This window comes from Hyla sarda, chromosome 2 (assembly GCF_029499605.1).
Source record: "Hyla sarda isolate aHylSar1 chromosome 2, aHylSar1.hap1, whole genome shotgun sequence".
Lineage (NCBI taxonomy): Eukaryota > Metazoa > Chordata > Amphibia > Anura > Hylidae > Hyla > Hyla sarda.
Genome location: NC_079190.1, coordinates 456,401,309 through 456,423,965, shown reverse-complemented (window position 1 = coordinate 456,423,965; position 22,657 = coordinate 456,401,309). Strand labels below are relative to the sequence as shown.

Below are 22,657 nucleotides of genomic sequence, written 5' to 3'. Positions count from 1 at the left end.
TATCTTAAAACACCAAAAAGGTATTATGGTACCCACTTGAATAAACATTTATCAACCCAAGTGGAAGCAGAAAAGGACTGAGTAGGCGGATTTGGATAACATCACCCTTTTCCAGTTCCACCAGTGTTCACATATGTTCCCTGTTGCCCCCAGTTACAACTCGTAATGTTATCCAACATGTCAAAGCAAAAGATTAATAAAGAAGCCCCCCCTACCCTCGTACAGATATAGCAAAGCTGAGTTTGTTATGTACCGCAACACATTGAGATACAATATCATGATACAATCTTTGGCTTTCCAAAAGACTCTTTGGCTATGTTTCAGAATTTCTGCACAGATTTCCGCCTGTAAATCCTCATGGAAATTCTGCATGTGTTTACAGCCTTATGAACTTCAATGGGATTCCGCAGTCCCATTCACATTGCAGAATTTCCGCATTAGTCTTTCCGCTGCAGAAATTCTGCATTCCGCATTCCCCAAAAAAGAAAGTTCCTGTCCTAAGTTTTTGCGGAATTTGGATGCGGAAGCCCATTTAAGTGAATGTTTTTTTTTTTCTTTGCAAAATGCGGAATTGATGTGAATTTTGTGCGGAATAGAAAAGGAGTTAGCATGGATTCCAAGCGAAATTTAACAAAACAATGAAAGAATAGCACCTTTTTCCATGCATGGAGAATTCATGCAGAACTCTGGAATTTCCACATGAATTCCGCATGAATTCTGCAGAAATTCCGCATATATGCAGAAAGGTGAGGAATCCCACATCCACGTTATTTGGCCGGAATTCCGCATCTTTATGCAGAATTTCTGATGTGTGAACATAGCCTTAGTAAACCTACTATTTTTGGTGCCCAAATTTTTAGTACCTATCGCTACCAGGATTAGGTGTTGAAATTCAACATGTTTGATCCTTTTTGTCCCCTGAATCGTTTTTGTGGGAGAATGGGTAGGCCTTCATACATATTACCCGGAGTCGCTCATATGGGTGGGTCCAACAAGCTTTTTTCTATGGGGGTCTTAAAGGGGTACTCCAGTGAAAACCTTTTTTCTTTTAAATCAACTGGTGGCAGAAAGTTAAACATATTTGTAAATTATTTCTATTAAAAAATCTTAATCCTTCCTCTACTTATTAGCTGCTGAATACTACAGAGGAAATTCTTTTCTTTTTTGGAATGTTCTCTGATGACATCACAAGCACAGTTCTCTCTGCTGATGTTATTATAATAATAATAATAATGCTTTATTTATTGTTGTCCCCAGCACTGCAAGGCAGCAGTGCTAACCACTGAGCCACCATGCTGCTCTTAGCATACATCTGCTATGCATGGTTGCTAAAATGGATAGAGATGTCAGCATAGAGCACTGTGCTCGTGATGTCATCAGTGTTCCAAAAAGAAAGGAATTTCCTCTGTAGCATTCAGCAGCTAATAAGTACTGAAAGGATTAAGATTTTTTAATAGAAGTAATTTACAAATATGTTTATTTCTTTCACCAGTTGATTTAAAAGAAAAAAGTTTTCACTGGAGTACCCCTTTAAGTACAACGTCTCATACACATGGAAAGCTTTGTGCACGAAACCTGTACAGCTTCCAAGTATGGAGTCATATTGAGTCGTATTGTGCATACAGGCTTCATTGGACACCAGATGTATGGAGAAACCCTTTCCTAGAAGCAAGGCTTACAGCGGAGAATATCTCAATACACATGGATTCCAATGGAGCATGCCACAATTTTTTTTCTGATTTGCGCAGAATCTGACAGAATAAAAATTAGAGGCATACGTAGGTGCACAAGCAGCCCTATGGACCTCTATGGCAGGCCATTTTATGGAATCTCCCAAAAATCATATCCATAACATGACCATATGCACACACCCTTGAAACAATAGACAATTTCAGCTCTGCTACATCTGTATGTGATCCCTATTCATTCAGTTTGGTCACATGCCAATACAATTATGCTGAGCTTGGAAAATGAGTGTTGCTGTCCATATTTGTAATTTTTTATCTTTCCCCGTGAAGCACATAAAAATCCATTTATAAGGGAACTGCAAAATAAATGATCCTCCTTTGTGTGTGAGGAAATCGCAGACATTTCCTTTATTTTTTGACAAAGGAGAGCTGCCTTTTTCTTCCAAGCGGTGTATATTTAATATAAACCAGTTATTTGGTAAATGGAGTAATTACTAGTAGGATTGCACTCTGACGACCATTGTAATGATGAGCTCGGCATTAAAACATAATTGACTTTGTTTTTTCTTCTTGCTTTTAATCTACAGTCACATTTCAGAGAGGAGATGGCGGACTAATGAGTAACGGAAGGTAGGCCATGAAATTAAAAAGCAATCTTCTAATTGTACACCTCTGTCTTCATGTCCCAAGGCTATGCCACTCTGGGCCTCAATGGCGGAGCAGATCAGCTATTTGGAATATTACAACCCAACCCGATTGTCTCTAGGGCTTTGGGTGAAAAACACTGACCCAGATGTTTTGCATGGCATTTCCTGAAAAGACAAAAATAAACATAGCCTAATAAGTGATGTGTTCATTTGCAAGCAGAATGTTTATTGCATTAAGTAGATATTAGCAAATGAAGTTGCCGTTGTTTAAGAGCTCTTATTGGCTCATTGTAAATTGCCCAGAGTGAACAATTACACCTAATCGATCACAGAATAAATGATTCATGGATGATGGATAGGCTGTAGATTGATAGAACTGAATTCCTCCACTTTGGTTACTCAATTGAAACTGATAAAACTTGATAGTGCCCCCATATATCCTCATTTACATTCCCTTTTGCCAATATGAGGATCGCAATTAGACTTTGGTTAGAACTTGCAATCTAATTTAATCAATATTTTAGCAAACGGAGATTAGGCCTAATGAGAGCTCACGGATGTTACAAGAACAGTGTCTTTTCTTTATTGCAGTTGCCTAGGAAACAGGGTCTTCTCTTAGGGATTTTAAGAAGTGTTTTATTGGAAAACTACAATGGTTATTAATGCTACCTTTGGATTGAAGAAATGATCTATACATGGGAATTTTTTGTTATCTAACATAGCTGGAAATAGGATAAATGTATGTAGACATGTTTAGGAGGCACATAATAAACTTAATGAGAAGGTTCAATAATAATCAGTTGCCTTGGCACCAGGTGCGCTTATCTAAATGTAGTCTTGCAATGGTGTTGTCTTCAAATTTAGATTAGTCTTCAAATATTAAAATATTTGTAAGAAAATTTTCCTTTATGAAATATTTATCCTAAAAATGATTTAAAATGATCATGCCATGTCTCAGCTACGTCTGGTAGCTTCTTCTGGCTTTCCTTCTTTATGGTGTTCCATATTGTGACCAAATACAGATGTGGCGGCCACCAAACAGACCGGCACAGGGTTGTATCTGTACAGGGTTGTGCAACGATAGCCATATAGCTCTGTTTAGCGACCACTATGTCTGTACAATCATACAGGGTGCAAATAACTCTGCCAACCAGTCCCGTACATCATACTGCCCAATTGGGCAACCCTTAGTCCAACCTGGTGCCATGAAAACTTGCAGAGGCAATTGTACAACATCCTATTGTAGAAGTTTCACACACCAGCACTCACTCGAGGTCTAAAACACCTCAATTTTGGGCAGTTCTCTTAGACACACCAGATAGACACAGTCCATAGAAATGATCACTTCAAAAGTAGAAGAATTCTGCAGCTCTTACCAACTGTGAAACACCTTACTAAGTTTATTTTATAGCAACAGACATAGTGAATACATAGGGACACAGGAGCTTTGATCGTTTTGATCTGTATGTGCATCATGCCTCAGTCAATGACCTACTGCTGCTCCGGTAGAGCTGGGCAGATTTCATTCTTCTTGAGAAAGTCACATGCAAAGGGTTGTCCCACCAACAACAAACAGGATCAGGGTCAAATGCGTGATGGCTTGGGGTTCAAACATTACCCCACTTAAACAGGAAACTTGGGAACCCTGATCTCATGATTAATAGGAGTCCCAATGGTTGGACCCGTAGCGATTTTGCAGTTATCAACAAAACTTGGATAAATGTTGGACGTTTATCAAATTATTCATGTGTAGTAAAAACTACCATCTTTCTAAATGGGTCCAAAGAAATTGGGGAAACTAATTGACATCTGGTCACTTTTTGAAAGATAAGGAGTAGATGTTAGCATTTGTTTATAAACATCTTCGAAGAGGCAGAAAGATGGAAAGTTTATGAATGTAGGACGACTCCAATATATATGACCACCCGCCATCCAGAGTGTGAACCATGTTATCATTCTTGATGCTCTTGACTTGAGATGTATGCGTCTCCAGTCAATTGAGTTCATCTTGCTCTCTAGCTCATAATGATAACCAAGGGCTTAGCAACTTTGTTTGGTGGTGTCTTCCTATATCCATTGACCATAGAAAGTGGGTTTTATTTGTATTTATTCATTTATTTTTTATGTGGTCATTTACGAATTCACATGAGGTCAAGTCGCCAAAAACCATGAGTGAATTTTCATCACCTACCAGTAATTGCAGCACCCGAATGCATCACATCACCATGACAACACAGGATTTAATGAATGAACTCAAGTAGATTAAATGCATTTTACAGTAGTTTAATTCCATCCTGCCTTGTCTTATACTACAAGGCTCAGGGACATAAAGGATCAGTTTGCGGCTGACAGGCACATATTTGAAATGTGAAAGGTGAAGAAAAAAGTAGCTGAAAGTCCTGGAAATGACTGTTTCAGAAGAGTCATTGTGAGTGATTGCTCCCTGGAGGTGTTCATTTATCACTAGCCCCACGTAAGGTTTCCTCCCTAGCTGATAGCTTACTCCATTTCCCAGACAATATATTTCATTGAGATTCATGGAGACACGACTGATGATTGGATGAAGTGATTTGCATATGTTTTTTTCCACGGCTGTGAAACATTGATACCAATACAGAATCCTACTGATAAATAACACCTTTCTTTTTAACTCTATAGCCGCCCAGGACTCTTAAATCCAAGTGACCCTAACTACCCATGGCTTGCCGACTCCTGGCCAGCGTCCAGCATGCCAGTAAACAACAGCAACAATGGACCAAATGATCTGTTGAATTTTGGATGTGGAGGTCAGTACCTTGCTAAATAACTTTGGAACTTAGTGAGGATTTAACAACTATGTCAGCAAGTCCTGAATAGTTAAATATAACTTTATTTACTTGATTCCTTACAACTTGGTCCCGACAGTTGTAATCGGTGGAGGTCCCAGTGGTCAGAATCTTATTGATCCTTTGTACAGGAGTTATTTTCTTGGGATAACCCCTTTACCAAACAAAGCAAATATCTGTATAATGAGAATTCATCTCTTCTGTAAGGTTTGATGATATATGATGTACCTATAAGTTGATGAGACCATTGGACACATTCTTAAAGGGGTATTCCAGCTTTATACATCTTATCCCCTATCCCCCGCAATCTCGGTGCAGCCCCAGCATTCTGTACGGGGCGCTGCCTCCAAGATGGGGATGTGACGTCACGGACACGCCCCTTAGTGATGCCATTTATGTCAATGGGAGGTGGCGTGATGGCCGTCACGCCCGCTCCCATAGACCTGAATGGAGGGGCATGGATTGGCGTCACTAGGGTGGCATGGCCATGATGTAAAGTCCCTGTCACGGAATGCTGGGGGCTGCACCGAGATCGCAGGAGTCCCCAGCGGTGGGACCCCTGCAATCATACATCTTATCCCCTATGCTTTGGATTGGGGACAAGATGTATAAAGCGGGAATACCCCTTTAATTCTCCCATTGTCATGAAATTCTTAACATAGGTGATTTAGAAAACTCACTTTTATTCATCCTGTTGAGGAATTCTGTGTTAATAAAGTCTCTCATCCAGGACCCCCACTTACTTAAATGTTGAATGGTCGCAATGAATGTCTGCAAATAATTTATTTGTCAAGCATCACTTTTAGTCTTTTTTTGCTTATCATTCTACTGGATATCAACGTAAGTGAGGTCAGAGGTACCAGGGTATCAGATATAATTTAGCTTTCATTAAGTTCCTCTTAAAACCTTACAGATAGCAAAGTTTTGGCCTCATAGGGTGTTTCTCAAGCCAAAACAATGCAACATCATTCCTTGGGGACCTGGTAATCCCATGCATTACCTGGACAGTGCATTCATTTTAATTGGCTTTGTGTCTTATTTCATTCCATTACTAGGCCATGTTCATATGGCGAAATTTTCGGATGGAATTTTACTGCCCATTTACTTTAATTTTTGCAGAATTGTGGGCGTAATCTCATTGAACTCGAAGGGGTTTGAATTTTGACAGAATTCTGTGTTTAAAGAACACAGAATTCTGCTAAAATTCGGCCACATTTTTGGTGGAATTCTGTAGGAATTCCGCAATTCAGCAATTCGATTCAGAAAACTTTGCTGAACGGAATTTGTGTGGAATTGTAAAAATTCCGCCATGTAAACATAGCCTTAGAGTTGTTACAAGGTTTTCTCTAGAATAAAGTTGATTGCTGGGGGGCAGATTCATTTCAGGGAGGTATTTCCAAAACAGGCAGCACCTTTACATAGAACCTCTTTCAAAAACATTGAGTAATACTTGCAATAACACACCATCATATATACATATCTACATATGTATCTTTCTTTATCTTTCATCCTGGCTCGGCATACTGTACTGTATCATGAGATGACTGGTTAGAGGTGACTTACTTTAACCCCTTAAAGGGGTACTCCGGTGCTTACACATCTTATCCCCTATCCAAAGGATTGGGGATAAGATGCCTGATCGCGGGAGTCCCGCAGCTGGGGACGCCCACGAACAGGCATCTTATCCCCTATCCTTTGGATAGGGGATAAGATGTGTAAGCACCGGAGTACCCCTTTAAGGACCAGGGTTTTTTTCCTTTTTTGCACTTTCATTTTTTCCTCCTTGCCTTTAAAAAATCATAACTCTTTAAATTTTAAGTAACATCAGTCATTTTACCCCCAAAAAACTACAGAAAAACACAAAAAAAAATCAGTGTGCAACACAATTGAAGAAAAAACACAATTTTTTAAATTTTCGGGGCTTCCGTTTCTACGCAGTACATTTTTCGGTAAATATGACACCTCCTTTATTCTGTAGGTCCATACGATTAAAATGATACCCTACTTACATAGGTTTGATTTTGTCGTACTTCTTAATCATTTTTTCATTATACAAAAAGTGACCAAAAATATGTTATTTTGGATTTTTTTTGCGCGTACCCCATTCACCATGCGGTTTAATTAATTATATATTTTTATAATTTGGAAATTTCCGCACGTGGTGATACCACATATGTTTATTTTTATTTACACTTTTTTTTTTTTATTATGGGAAAAGTGGAGGGGTTAAATGATCTTTATTAACTTTTTTTTTTTTTTGCAATGTTATAGCTCCCATAGAGGACTATAACACTGCACACACTGATCTTTTACATTGATTATTGTTATCCCATAGGATAACATTGATCAATGATTCTGCCGCTTGACTGCTCATGCCTGGATCTCAAGCACTGAGCAGTCATTCGGCGATCGGACACACAGGTAGAAAGTTGGGGCCCTCCTTGTGTGCTCCAGCTGTTCGGAACGCCGCGGCGGTCTCGAACAGCCGACTGAGCCAGCCGGGGAGTAGATTATTTTCACTTTAGATGCATCTAAAGGGTTAATAGTGCCCGACACCGCAATCAACGCTATCAGCCACAGGTCCTGGCCATTGTTAGAGGCTGGGCCCGACCCGCTATGACGCGGGGCAACGCCGTGACCCCGCATTATAGAATTGGAGCAGATTAAGGCGTACAGGTACGCCCTTGGTCCTTATGGTTAAAAAAAAAAAAAACTTTTTCAGAATACTCTGTATTATTTATACTGTATTGGGGAGATTAATCAAAACCTGTTCAGTGGAAAAGTTGCCCAGTTGCCCACGGCAACCGATCAGCTTGCTTCTTTCATTTTTAACAAGGCCTCTGTAAACTTTTCCTTTCAACAGGTTTTGATAAATCTCCCCCTATATGCCTAAGTGTGGCCACCAAGTGGTTGTAATGTGCATTGCAGCCTGTCAAGAGTTATGTTAGGATGCCACAATAACATGTTGCATTTATATCATGAGAAATTGGAGTTCTTAAATTACTGCAAAATGTTAAAGTGGGCACCTCTGTAGGTTTTTTTTAATTTTTTTAGCATACCTGGCCAAGACAAATTGACTTGTCAATGCCCCCTATCTTATGGGACATATGACCCATCAGCCTTTTTTTTACCTACATATACTACTGCTTACCCTCCATTACTTACGTTATGGAATAAATGATATGTAACTTTTAGCATTCAACCCCCAGCCCCCCCCCCACCCCACCCCCAAAGCTGGGATGCCAACAATATATACACTATAACTACAGTATAAATGTTCATTCTCTATGGGACTGTATGACATATAGTATCTAACCTGTTACCATACATAGAAATCATACGTGTCTATAGTTCTCACTGGTCTCACTACAAAGGGTGGACTTTTGAGGCATTTCTGATGATTTGGGGGAGTTCACAGTTATTTCTGGGGATTTGAATATTCAAATGAGTGTATATATTTGTTTGGAACCATTGACCATGCAGACATTCAGCCATGATACTGCTCGAGAGAAGTCTATCATATTGATGAAATACAAGATCGCTATGTGTCAGACATGGCGCTAGTTTTTACCAGTCTCTAGTAAAGCGAAGCATTTCACGATTAACATGAATTGTTTTTCCTGGCCTAGCAGAAGCCACTTTGCCGCCATCGCTGTGCGCCCTTTCTGGCTTGTTCCAGCTTCAGTTACTGTAATCAATGGGAATGATTCCTGTAGCAGCTTGTGGTCCTGATCCATCCTATACAAATCCTCCAGAAATCAAACGTCCGCTATTGATCGGCATTACCGAATGCGCCACAAGCTGATATTTATATTCTTCTCGATTTGTCTGTTGTCGTTTTGTCCTGAAACTAATTACATAAATAAAGGATTAATACCGCAATCATAAAGGCTGTGGGCACCATCATTTATGTGTATATTAATGTATGTTTGGGTTCAATAAGTTGCAAATTAGCCACAATACAAGGAAGATTGCTATTATTCATGGGGAACAAACTCTATTAAAAAATACTTTCTCCTACAGTATAATTATGTCTTATATGCATGGTTTTGTTCCATGTGGGAAGAGGGAAAAAAATCTCTTTTTAGAAGAAAAAAAAATGTAATTACTTATGTAGTCACATAGGACAGTCATGATGCAGTAAGACAGTGTTGCCCAACCAGGGTGCCTATAGCTGTTATAAAACTACAGCTCTCAGCATGCCCGGACAGCCAAAGGCTGTCCGGGCATGCTGTTAGTTGTAGTTTTGTAACAGCTGGAGGCACCCTGGTTGGGAACCACTGCAGTAGGCCATTTTGTTATATATTTTTGCTGCTAGAATGCAAAGGCCCAGCTCTTTTAATTGAATCCATCTTTAAAGGGGTTCTTTGTAGGAAAAACTTTTTTTTCAATTCAATTTGTGACATAAAGTTATACAGATTTGTAAATAACTTCTATTTAATATCTTAATCCTTTCAGTACTTATCAGCTGCTGTATGCTCCAGAGGAAGTTGTGTAGTTCTTTCCAGTCTGACCTCTGTCTGTGTCAAGAACTGTCCAGAGCATGAGAAAATCCTCATAGCAAACCTCTCCTGATCTGGACATTTCCTGACAAAGACATAGGTGGCAGCAGAGAGTACTGAGATCAGACTGGAAAGAATTACACAACTTCTTTTGGAGCATACAGCAGCTGATAGGTACTGGAAGGATTTACAATAGAAGTAATTTACAAATCTTTATAACTTTCTGACACCTGTTAAATAAAAAATAAAAAAATCTCCTCTGGAGTACCTCTCTAAAGGGATTATCAAGGAATAGAACAACAGAGCTCATTTCTTTCAAAACAGATCCACGTCTGTCTCCAGGTTGGGTGTGGTATTACAACTTGGCTCCATTCACTTCAATGGAACAGAGCTACAGAACCACACCCAACCTGGAGACAGACAGGGAGGAGTTCTTGAAAGAAATAAGCTCTGTTTTTCTATTCCTGGATAACTCCTTTAAGTTAATTTCATATGAGCGTAATATGTGCAGCCACAAGTCTATATAATGCTGTCTGTTATAAAGTCCAGAACTTGTGATAGTTATACAGAAAAACAGAGGAATGCTCCCATACAACTGGCCAAACATTTATATATTCAAACATGGCAGTTTTATTGTGTTTTTTTGTTCCTTTTTTTTTGGGCCACATCTTAGAAAAAACAAACATATAATTCTAAAATAACCAAGAAAGCAGAAGTAAACACACAAAAAAAGAACAGAATTTTTTTTGCTGTGATTTGCCATTGCCTAGACATTGTCGTGAAATTTATCAAAATGTAGCACAATCTCGTATACACCCCCCTCCCCCACAGCTATTGCCCAAAATAAAAACTTAGACATAAATTTGTGTAATTTTTTAAAAGGGAATTTAAGAGTTATATCTGTGTTTAATCCTTTTTTTCAAAACTCGCAATAGTAGTAGTATTAATATTATTATTTGGATTATTATTATTTTTATTATTATATTATTTCACAATATTTCATGTCCATTTAGAAGTGTTTGCCTCTCTTGTGCAGTTTATCACTGTGTCCAGACTCGTAAAAGCAGATTATTGTTGTTGTTCTTATTTTGTTATTATTATTGTTGTAATTATCGTTAGCATAATAATAATAATTGTTATTATTATTTAACCACTTAAGGATGCAGGGCATACAGCTATACATGAGCGGAGAACGGGTTAAACCACGTGGGTCTCGGCTGCTACGGGCAGCCAAGATCCACGGCTAATGCCAGGCACCGCCGACCGGGCCAATACCCCCCAATAACCCTTTAGACACTGCAATCAAATTTGATTGCGGCATCTAAAGTGAAAGTAAAACTATCTCGGCAGCTCAGCTGAGCTGATTGGGACTATTGCGACAGAATCGCGATGTCCTGATCAGCTTACAGGATGATGGGAGGGTCCGATCGGAGATCTACTGCTTATGGTGTTATCAGAGCGCCGAGAACACTGATCAATGCTATGCTGTGGCATAGCATTGATCAGTGTATGCAATTAAAAGATTGCACGATATAGCCCCCTAAGGGGGCTAAGAAAAAAATTAAAAAAGTGGTAAAAAAAAATAAAGAGAATAAATGTGAATATGCCCTACCCCCTTCCCCAATAAAAGTTTGAATCACCCCCCTTGTCCTATTTCTTAAGTAAAATAATGTAATAAAAAAAAAGAATCATATGTGTTACCGCCCATGCTTAAATGTCCGAGCTATTAAAATATAAGGTTAGCTAAACCGCATGATGGCGTACACGTAAAAAAATACCAAAGTCTAAAATTGTGAATTTTTTTGTCACTTCATATACCATAAACATATTAATAAAAAGTGATCAAAAAGTCCCATCAAAACAAAAATGGTACCAATAAAAACTACAGACCAAGGCACAAAAATAGAGCCATCATATAGCCCCTTACGCGGAAAAATAAAAAAGTTATAGGGGTCAGAAGATGACAATTTTAAACATACTAATTTTGGTGCATGTAGTTATAATATTTTTAAAGTAGTAAAATAAATAAAACCTACAAAAATTGGGTATCCCTGTAACCGTATGGACCTACAGAATAAAGATAATATGTCATTTTTACCGTAAAGTGCACTGTGTAGAAACGGAAGCTTTAAAAAGTAGCAACTGGCGTTTTTTTTTTTTTTTTTTTTCATTTCACTTCACAAATTTTTTGTTTTGTTTTGTCACAGATTAATTACAAAGTAATTGCAAATTACAAAGTACAATTGGTGACACAAAAAACAAGCCCTTATATGGGTATGTAGGTGCAAAATTTTACGCGTTATGATTTTTAGAAGGTCCTTAAGGGGTTAAATAAAAGCAATAATAATAATATATTGTTATTATTTCAAAATATTTTATAGCCATTTAGAATTGTTCACACCTCTTGTGCAAGTTATCATTTAGTCAAGACCCAGAAAAGTAAATTATTATTATTATTATTATTATTATATTATTAATATTATCATCATTATATTATTTCACAATATTTATTGTCCATTTAGAAGTGTTTGCCCCCCTTGTGCAGTTCTTTACTCTGTCCACACTCAGAAATATAAATTATTATTATTATGTAATTATCATTATATTATTTCACAATATTTATTCTCCATTTAGAAGTGTTGGCCCCCCTTGTGCAGTTTATCACCCTGTTCAGACTAGGGGATCACACACAACATTGTATCCAGTGATTCACAGGCACCTTTAGATACTCCGGAAGATTTACTGTGTCACTTCCAATCTTGCACCGGATTCTCATTGTTTTTGGGAAGAGATGGAGGATTTCTAAGATTTGTGGATTCATTTTCTCGTTATTTGTCAATAGAGCAGACAGCTTGACATGCAATGAAGCATTGATTCCTTTTCCCCCCCTCATGGTGAAATATTCTAAACTTCCCCTTCTCACATGAAGGTGTAAGGATGAAAGGATGGTTTTAAGCAGTGGAACGTGAAGGACAGGCGCTAGGCCTGTCACGAATGCTGATAGCTAGGCGGTGGTTGTACATCATTCTTCCTTCATTGGCTCATGGTTTCCTGTCTCAGCTGAAATGCAAACGAACTGAATAAGCATGCACTGTATTATGTACCATGATAGCCAAGGATTCCTGTGTATCGTTGATTTTCTTCCATCTTATGTCAATGTAGATGTGCTGCCAGCAGCTCCAGGCCAGGGAGACAAAACTGCAACAATGTTGTCAGATGGCGCCATTTACAGCAGCATCGACTTTACTACCAAGTCCAGCTTTAACTGCCCGGGACAGATAGCACAAACCACTCCATATGCCACTACACAGATTCTGCACTCCAACAGCATTCATGAATTGGCAGTGGACTTGCCTGACCCCCAATGGAAATCTTCAGCTCAGCAGAAGTCTGACCTGACCGGCTTGGGGTATTGCCTTCCTGACCAGGGCAAAGGAAACAATGGTAAGTCGTAGCTAGATGAAGTTTCCGATTTAGTGCATGCTAAACATTTCATATCATTGAAGCTAACTGATAGAGCTGTCACCTTCACTAATGGAGAACATAATGCATGCAGATCTTTCCGCTGTAATTGTCCTCAGAGAGCATTACCCCTATTTAAGGAAGAATCACCAATATTGGGGAGCCCTCTTCTGTCAAGTCTTGAAAACACTATCAATTAATCTGCCAACTTTATTGCAGCAACAACATCACCTTTGTTCATAGGCTTGGCCTGGTATTGCAGTATTCACTTAAATGAGGAACATTTGCAATACCAAACACAGCCTACAGAGCGGCAGTGTTTCTAGAAATACTTTGATGGCATTCATAGGCAGATTTACTATTCAGGTAGAGAGCTTGATATCATCCTCTTTGAGAACGTTGATTCCATATTAGTTGACACAAAGCTTTCCTGGAACAAATGTATTACTGAGCAGAATTCTACCTATTTGATAGAAGAAGCTGACTCAATAACTGGTGTTTTTATTTATTCTTAAAAGGGGAAATGGTCTTTTAATAACCCCCCAGTCCTATGTCAATCTCAGTCTCCTGCTTCCACCTCCTCTTTAACTGCAAACTGCATGCGGTGTATGAGCTTATGCTTTGTACTAATCACATGATGCCACGGTGACCTCTGCCCTTTAACCCTTAGCCTTACTTTACATTCCCGACTATCGTGCTGAGGGATTGTCAAATAGAATGCCACACAACCAGTCACAGGATTTCAGCACCACCAGCTCACACAACAGCTCTGAAAGAAGCTGCAGCCTTTCAGGTTGGTGACCATTGTGTGATACAGCACCTGTATCTCAGATGTTTGATAGGACGCTTATTGTACGCTCTAATATCTGTGTGTGGATGCCTAACTCCATCATCGCATGGGACAATCTGGTCTGATTCTAATGATACGGAATGCATATGTTTGATTTATGATTCATATACATTGCACATTGTTTTCTTAGACTCAATACCCAAATGCCACCAGTTCTGCTTTGTATCTGTAAGAGCACTTACTCACTGAGCCACTCTTATCCCAGCTTCACAACAAACTGTATGATGTTGCTTCAATTTATGTTGATATTGAAAAATGCATTACTTTGCGACAATCTCCATTGGTTCTGGTAAATGTTTTTCCGTAGGGTCCATTGTGGTCTATTTTTTTACCTAGTCTCTGAGATCAATGGGGGAGGCTCTTGCAGGGCATATGGGCCCCATAGAGCTGTTCACTAGTTCTATTAATCAAAGTAGAGTGACACCTATTACATGGCCAGCCATTCATTTAGTAACAACAGACCTTCTGAAGCCAAAGCTATACCAGTTGCTTGACTAGCATACTCTTGACTGCTGGTGGTGCCTGGAGGTTGTCAGTCAAGCCTGGAGGGGCGGGGCTGGAGATCAGACTGTTCCTGATATCATACACACCCATATGACTTTTCACTGGGCATTAAAGGGTTACTCCGCCCACAGACATCTTATCTCCTATCCAAAGGATAGGGGATAAGATGTCTGATTGTGAGGGTCCCGCTGCTGGAACTCCTGCAATCTCTGTTTTGCACCCGTTTTGCACCCGGCATTCTAAACAGTATTTTTAGAATGCTGGGTTTGTGCAGCCGGAGACATGAAGTCACACCATGCCCATTCCATTCATGTCTATGGGAAGCAGCAGCGGGACCCCCTGCAATCAGACATCTTATTCCCTAGCATTTGGATAAGGGATACGATGTGTGTGGGCAGAGTACCCCTTTAATGTCCAGTTCATGCTGCACAATCATCATGAGATGACAATAGAATGTTAGCAGACCTTCTAGTAGGAAGAAGCAGAACCCTAAGAGAAGGGCCAATGAATGGGAGTCTAAGAATGTTATTAATTTTGCTGGATCTGAAATAAGATGCAGGGGTATGTTAAAAAGTTATTAGGTAATGAAAAACTGCATAGGGAGGAAAAAAGACCTGACAGGTTCCCTTAGAGTGGCCTTGTCATTAAAAAAAATAATAATAATTCACATGTCAAAGAAACAGGTCAAAAGTCTTGATCAATCGGGGACTAGGTGTTTAAACCCCAACCAATCATTATAATGTAAACAGAAAGGAACTAATAGAATGGGATAATTCTCTACTAAAACAACACTGTGTAGACCGGGCAACTAGTAAAACACCAACCGCGGGTGTCTATAAAATAATAAAAAAATAACAAATAACAAATGTAACTAGTGCTCAAGATCTGAATGTAGGCCAAATATTTTATTAAAATAATTAAAAGGATATATTTGTCAACATTACACAATGCTTCCCCCAGCAGGGCCCTTGCTAATAGGAGGCAATCATTATATAAAGATAGATAGGATAAGATAAATGGTATAAAATGATGAATGATAAAAATAGTAGATGTCCCAAAATTGCCTGCAACGTTTCCCTAATTGAGGTAATAGCATAATAATGGCAAGTTTGTATAATAAGTCTATGAAGAACGTAGGTGGTACAGCGTAGCGCTCACCCAATTGTCGGTCTCCTGGTTCTTGCAGCCGGGTATGCGATGTGCAGATTATCGGTGCAGACCTACGTTCTTCATAGACTTATTATACAAACTTGCCATTATTATGCTATTACCTCAATTAGGGAAACATTGCAGGCAATTTTGGGATGGACATCTAAACCTGTTCACTATTTTTATCATTCAGAATTTTTATTATTCAGCATTTTATACCATTTATCTTATCCTATCTATTTGTATATATAATATATAATATATATATATATATATATATATATATATATATATATATATTGCCTCCTACCAGCCAGGGCCCTGCTGGGGGAAGCATTGTGTAATGTTGACAAATATATCCTTTTCATTATTTTAATAAAATATTTGCCATATATTCAGATCTTGAGCACTAGTTACATTTGTTATTTCTAATCATAATAATGTACCAGGAGAACCACATGGCAGAGAATGTCTCTCCCCGGTTTATTGCAGGTAATGGGCTCCGTAGAATTGCTATAGAATTTTTCTCCTTCAGTAAAACCAGGAAAGCAGCGGGCCAGGGAAAGGAAAAGCCAACCTGGAGATAATTTGATATCCATAGGTATGGATTCAGAGACGACCCATTAAAGAAAAAAAAAAAAAAAAGAAAAAAAAGCACCCAGCCTAAACCAGACATGTCCCCATGTTCAGGTTTATGGATGCAGTTTTTGAAGTCAAAGGTAGGGGTGGATCATAAATGGAGGACCGTATTAAAGGGGTATTCCAGGAAAAAGCTTTTTTTTTTTTTTTATATATCAACTGGCTCCAGAAAGTTAAACAGATCTGTAAATTACTTCTATTAAAAAATCTTAATCCTTTCAATAATTATCAGCTGCTGAAGTTGAGTTATTGTTTTCTGTCTGGCAACAGTGCTCTCTGATGACATCTCTGCTTGTCTCGGGAACTGCACAGAGTAGAATAGGTTTGCTATGGGGATTTGCTTCTAAACTGGGCGGTTCCAGAGACAGGTGTCATCAGAGAGAACTTAGACAGAAAAGAACAACTCAACTTCAGAAGCTCATAAGTACTGAAAGGATGAAGATTTTTTAATAGAAGTTATTTACAAATCTGTTTAACTTTCTGGAGCCAGTTGATATATAAAAAAAAAGTTTTTTCCTGGATAACCCCTTTAAGACTTCATCTCTATTTAAATCTATTTGTACCTTAAAACTGCATAAAAACCTGAACATGGGAACGCACCCTGAGGTTATATTCACACAGCAGAATCTCTGGGCAGACATTCTGCAAGCTCCAGGCAACGTCACAACAAACATGGACTAGGACCACCCAGAAATGCTCTGTCTCCATAGACAGCAATGCATTGGAGCAGATTCCCCAGGTCAATTCTATCTGCAGAGGCCGGATGTGTAATTTTGCGACAGATGTTTCCACCATGGAAATTCCCCCTGAGCACAATGAAAACAATGGGACTCTGCTGCAACGGGATTTCTGAGCAGAATTTCTCTGCTCGATTCTGCCTGGAAATTCCACTGTGTGAACATGGCCTCAATGTCACCATGTGGATCCAGTTTATCCCAACAACATTAGAACTTTGCATCACCCGATTTAATAGGGTCATAAACTTTTTTGAAGGTAAAGCTGTTTACTCGTAAAACAGAAAATGAAGTAACAGTTCTATAAACCTTTATTCTATTTGTACCATTTTCCAATCATTTGAATGTATCCAGCGCTGTAAACAATGGATCTTTTCATTCTGGTTACCATGGTTAAGTCCAGGGACATATAAAGTTCTCTATTGAATTTGCATTTCTTTTGGTTGTGTTTTTCATAATGACTCTTCTGAAGCATTGCTATGCTTAGCTTATATACTAGTGTGTCTGGTACAGACTAGAAAAGGCATTGTACTTACATATACACATACGCATATGTGACCCTGGATGTTGCCTTGAAAACTAGAATGAATAGTTTCATTGCTGTCTCTCATGTCTGTATTGAGGGAACTAGATAATGTTAAAAGACAGATTTCTTTTTACAGAATGTCTTTTTTCTATTCTTTTACTAAATACAGATGACATAGGCACCAAAGTAGCATTTGAAGTGTTAAAGTTTTTAGACGGTGCATTATGCTAATGGCAAAGAAGTGCTACGCTATCGGCATAGTGCCCAACAACATTTTTGCCTCATAGCAATACTTCTATTTAAAAAATGCGCTTTGACTAAGAAAATGCATTTCAACTGCCTGATCCTAACCCACTTATAAGTCTAATGATGAGTTTTACTTGTGAACGCCAGTATCAGCAGCCTGAGTAGATGCCCAGGTGCAGTGATCAAACACCTGATCAGCATCCAGAGGATTTATGGAAAGTGTAGGCAGAATTACAAAACTCATATCATTGTGCACATGCCTACCCCATGCCTGCCACGTAAGCAAAAATAACCTCTATGTTATTCTCTAACAATAGCCTATGCTGCACTATATAAGCTAAAAATATAATCCTGGAATGTTTCTTTAAGAAAGGCTGAAGAACCCCTTGAACCCTTATCTCCATACCATGGACCTCCAGATGTTGCAAAACTAAAACTCCTAGCATGTCTTGACCACTGTTAGCTCTCCGGCCAGGTTGGGAGTTGTAGTTTTGCAATATCTGGAGATCCACAGTTTGGAGACCATTGCCTTGGAATGTAAGCGCATTCCCAGATTTTCTATAAACTTTACAATTTATGGAATCTCAGCAGGGGTGGAGCTAGCCAAATGGAAAGACACCCTTGAGGAAATATTGGCTTAACTTACACAGCACATACTGTCTGGAAAATCATGACATCGGAACAGTCTAATGAGTACAATATGAAGTACAACTTATATAAAACAGATTAATCATATTAGTTTTATTATTTTATTTCAGTGTTCTCTGCAATATGTTTTCTGTATACATTACACATGCTTTTTCTTATGACTTTTCTCAATAGGTGGGAAAGGAGGAAAGAAAAAGAAGAACAAAAACAGTACTAAGTCTCAGAAAAATAATGGATCCAACTGGGCTAATGTTCCACTACCTCCACCGCCCATCCAACCCCTTCCCGGCACTGAGATAGAACATTACGGCTTAGAGCATCAGGAAACAGGGTAAAGCCATACTAGATTAGGGTTATTAACAATGAGTTCTTTAATTCCAGCTAAAATGTAATTTTTCCTACTCTGTAAATATAAAACTCAACGTTTGTGTGTCTGTATGTTCCAGCATAACTTCGGAATGGCTGGAGATATTTAGATAAAACTTGGTCACATGTTACTTATATGTTAACTTAAAACATGGAAGAGTTAAATCAACCCTATCCCACCCACATTTGCGATGATGCAGGCTTTATTTGAAGTCCTTTGCAAGTCTACGGGACTTCCGGCGCAGCATCCTGCTGACTATTCATCAAGAAGGTGCAGAAAATAGTAAGGGAACGGGATATAGCGACAGGCTAGAAGGACAGTATATGAGGTCAAGATATGAGGACGTGACGTCACGATTTGAGGAAGTGACACAAGGTCAGGATATGAGGACAAGAGTATGATTGTTACTTTCCCTCTCCCACAAGATTTAGGTCAATGCAGAGTACTCAGCTAGCATTTCCAAAAAAAAAACATACAAACTCTAGAATTCCCTGTGACTTTGTTCAGTTTTTAAAGAGGACATGTGGCCAACACAATAGCTTAAAGTACCCTGACCAAACTTTTTTTTTTTTTTACAGTTTCTTAATACGTCCTCCCGTTCCTGAGATATGGGGTTTATAGTTTGTTTGACAATTCAAGGAATCAGTCAGATGGGTGTGAACTTAATTATATTAATGAGTGAATATCGGGTGATGGGCGAGATTGTACAACAGAATGTTGTACGATGAGGACCAATTTTGCCTAATACATGCCTTCTTACTATATAACCCCACCCATAATTGGATAGCCACTCCCATTATTAAAATTAAGTTCACACCAATCTAACTGTCCCTGAATTGTCAGATAAAATAATAAAAACCCACATATCTCAGGAATGAAAGGGTGTATGAAGAAACTGTGAACAGTTGTGTGATCCGGGCACCCTGTGCTATTTAATAATGAAGTGATCTAATTTTCTCTGGATTGGCCACAGATGCTGTTTATGTTTTTGTTTTTTTGCTGTTTCCACTATCTTAATCTTTCTTTGTGATACCTGAAAATAAGAAACTATTCATATTATTATTAGATGCTATATCATTAGGAACTGTGCAGAAGCCAAGTCATTTAGATGATGTTTCTGTGTTTTTATTCATAATTAAACATGTTGTTAATTATTTTGTTGTTACTTATTTTGGTCATTTTAAATTTCCATTTTTATTTTGCGACCAGAGATATATATTTTTTTCATTTCTATGTTCCAGTTCAGTCAAGACTATTTTAAGGGATTAGACAGAGTTTATTTTTACACTAGGAGTGTCTCAGAACACAGTTTGAAATCTTTTATTCCCACTGAGAAAGACTTCTTGATTTTTAATACCTAATGGGAGCTTTGAGCTGTGTCAAACTTTGAGATTTTGAAGGATGTGACCTATAATTTTTGAGAAGTGTAGAATCACAAAAAAAGAAAGAGAATTTCAGAGAAGGGGGTTTATATATATTTTTTTTTATGTAGAAAATTGTTTAGATCATGAAAAAAAAAATAGTCATTTAACTTTCTTTTGTCTTAGTTTTTTTGTTTAAATGGTCATGTTGAACACTTCCGAATTTGGAATGAGTTATGTAAAAATCAGAAAGAATTATTTAAATGTTTACATTCCCAATAAGATCTGATCTTACAGATTTTTACTTTAAAACACTAATAAAATATTAATGAATGGTGAAGGAAATGGAGCTTTATTCCCAATTTGACCAATTATCTTGTCTTAAACCGCTAAAGTTTAGTTATCATTAAATTTTTTTTTTCATATTTAGGAGGATTAGGAAATGTATGCATTAATGTAAACCAAAATTGTGCTAAAACCTAGAAGAAAACAGTAATACTCTAAAAGTCCCATGTGCATAAATAGTATATGAGAACTTTAGTTATGGTTGGTGTGCTATCCATCTTATCCATGGCTCTTAGAAAATCCAACAGTGACACCAATAATTGTGAGACATGGGAAGAAACAAATGTAGCTTGATGCGTGATGTTATCTAACAGATAGCAGGGTGCTATGAGTTTTTTCCAGTTAATAGTGCCCCCTTGTCTTTCTGCAGCTGCATGTTTACCCTATAGCATTTCCGCCTCAGATATTGATGTATCCAAATAGGACTTAGATGGTTTCTGGAACAAAATAACATCCAGACTTATGCAAATGTACTAAATCCTTGTTTATAACTTCATCCAATCTGCTTGTCTGTTTTCTGTATAATAATAATAATAATATGTTAACTTTGTCTTGAACTTGAAGGTATGACAGCGATGGATGGTGTCCTCCTCTGCCAGTCCAGACATACTTACACCAAGGCTCTGACGATGAGCTAGAAGAGGATGATGACAGGGTTCCTACCCCACCAGTACGTGGAGTTGCATCATCCCCAGCCATCTCATTTGGCCAACAGTCAACAGCAACCCTGACCCCATCACCGAGGGAGGAAATGCAGCCCATGCTCCAGGCTCATCTGGAAGAGCTAACTAGAGCGTACCAGTTTGACATTACAAAGCAGACCTGGTAAGTATCTGTGTACTTATCATACTATAATGCTACCAGCTGGTATGACTAGTTGACTATTGATTTTGATACATTTTCTAGTTCCTTATGATGGCAGAGCAAAACCTATAATATAACTAGATGATGACGCCATCTGACCTGACTACATTACCAGTTTGATTAAAAGGACACCAGCTGCTTGCTTATGATATTAAAGGGGTATTTCATGAATCAAAAACTTTCAAAGATCTCTCCCTGTTTGTTTCCAGTTTGGGTGTGGTTCTGCAGCTCACTTCCATTGAAGTGAAGGGAGCCAAGTTGTAAAACCACACCCAAAGTTGAGACAAACAGAGTACAGTCTTTGAAAGAAAAAAAGGCCTGTGTTTTTTATTCCCAGAATACCCCTTTAAGATGTTAAGATGACTATAGATGTGTCCATTCTTAGCTTTCCCTATGGTTCAACATAACCCAGTATTTGTGTCACAAGATGACGAACCAGTCAAAAAACATGATTTTATGATACTCTGTTGGGAGATTTCTATGCTTTATGTGTCTATGATTGGTCATGCAATGGTTCATAGCATGTGGTAATATAGTATTGCATTCATATATTGAGAAATGGAAATCCTTAAGTAAATTTAAGTAAAAGTAAGGGTGAATACATCAAATTGTCCTTAGGAGCCCACTAAAGTTCAGATTTCTTGTCCTAAACTACGTTAAAAAATTGCTCTTAAAAATGACCCATTGTGCATAGTAATTGTATGCCATGATTAATATATTTGAGTGACTGTAGCCTACCAATCATATAGGCAGATGGATGGTGGGGCTTGGCACTGAACTTCTTTTTCTACTTGCCATGAGACTGTTAGTGTGGCTTCTTGCAACTAGGGGGAGCTCCTATAGATTGCTAGGAAGAGATGAGTCACTCAAGAAGGCTAAGGAACAGCCGTCAGGACCCCCCTTCAAGGACTAGTTTCTCAGGTCCAGGCATCATTTATAAACCATGTCTACTCTGAACCACCTGAGCATCTCAGAGTAATTCATAGTGTCCCAGGATTGCGATGCCTGCACCAATTTTATGCTGCCCGCATTTTGGGCAGCATAAAATTGATGATAGAATCCCTTATGGACCCATCTGTACATAGATATGTGCTATACAGATCTGTCAAGAAGGAGCTCCTTCTAATGGTGCTTCATGTAGCTAGAATTCTATAATTGAGCAACTCAGCAGAATCAAGCAATCCTGATCTATACAGATAGTTGTCGCTTTGTTATCTGACAAGCTCAGTGATTCTACTATTTGCAATTCATCGCCAAACATTTTCTACATTGGATGGAGTTGCCATTTGAGGTTCCATTT

General features: G+C 38.4%; 1 protein-coding gene across 8 annotated transcripts in view; it reads left to right on the top strand.

Annotated features, from left to right (window-relative positions):
• The window catches only part of ROBO2 (roundabout guidance receptor 2), a 524,692-nt gene that overhangs the window by 488,966 nt on the left and 13,069 nt on the right, over positions 1-22,657 (top strand). For 6 of the 8 annotated variants that reach the window (XM_056559374.1, XM_056559371.1, XM_056559375.1 and 3 more), the window contains 6 exons: positions 2,276-2,318; positions 4,994-5,121; positions 12,825-13,106; positions 13,795-13,917; positions 18,595-18,751; positions 21,058-21,318. In XM_056559374.1, the coding sequence (XP_056415349.1) occupies positions 2,276-2,318; positions 4,994-5,121; positions 12,825-13,106; positions 13,795-13,917; positions 18,595-18,751; positions 21,058-21,318 (994 nt within the window). The remainder of the gene's footprint in view (positions 1-2,275; positions 2,319-4,993; positions 5,122-12,824; positions 13,107-13,794; positions 13,918-18,594; positions 18,752-21,057; positions 21,319-22,657) is intronic. The other 2 variants (XM_056559377.1, XM_056559376.1) reach the window with 1 other exon arrangement.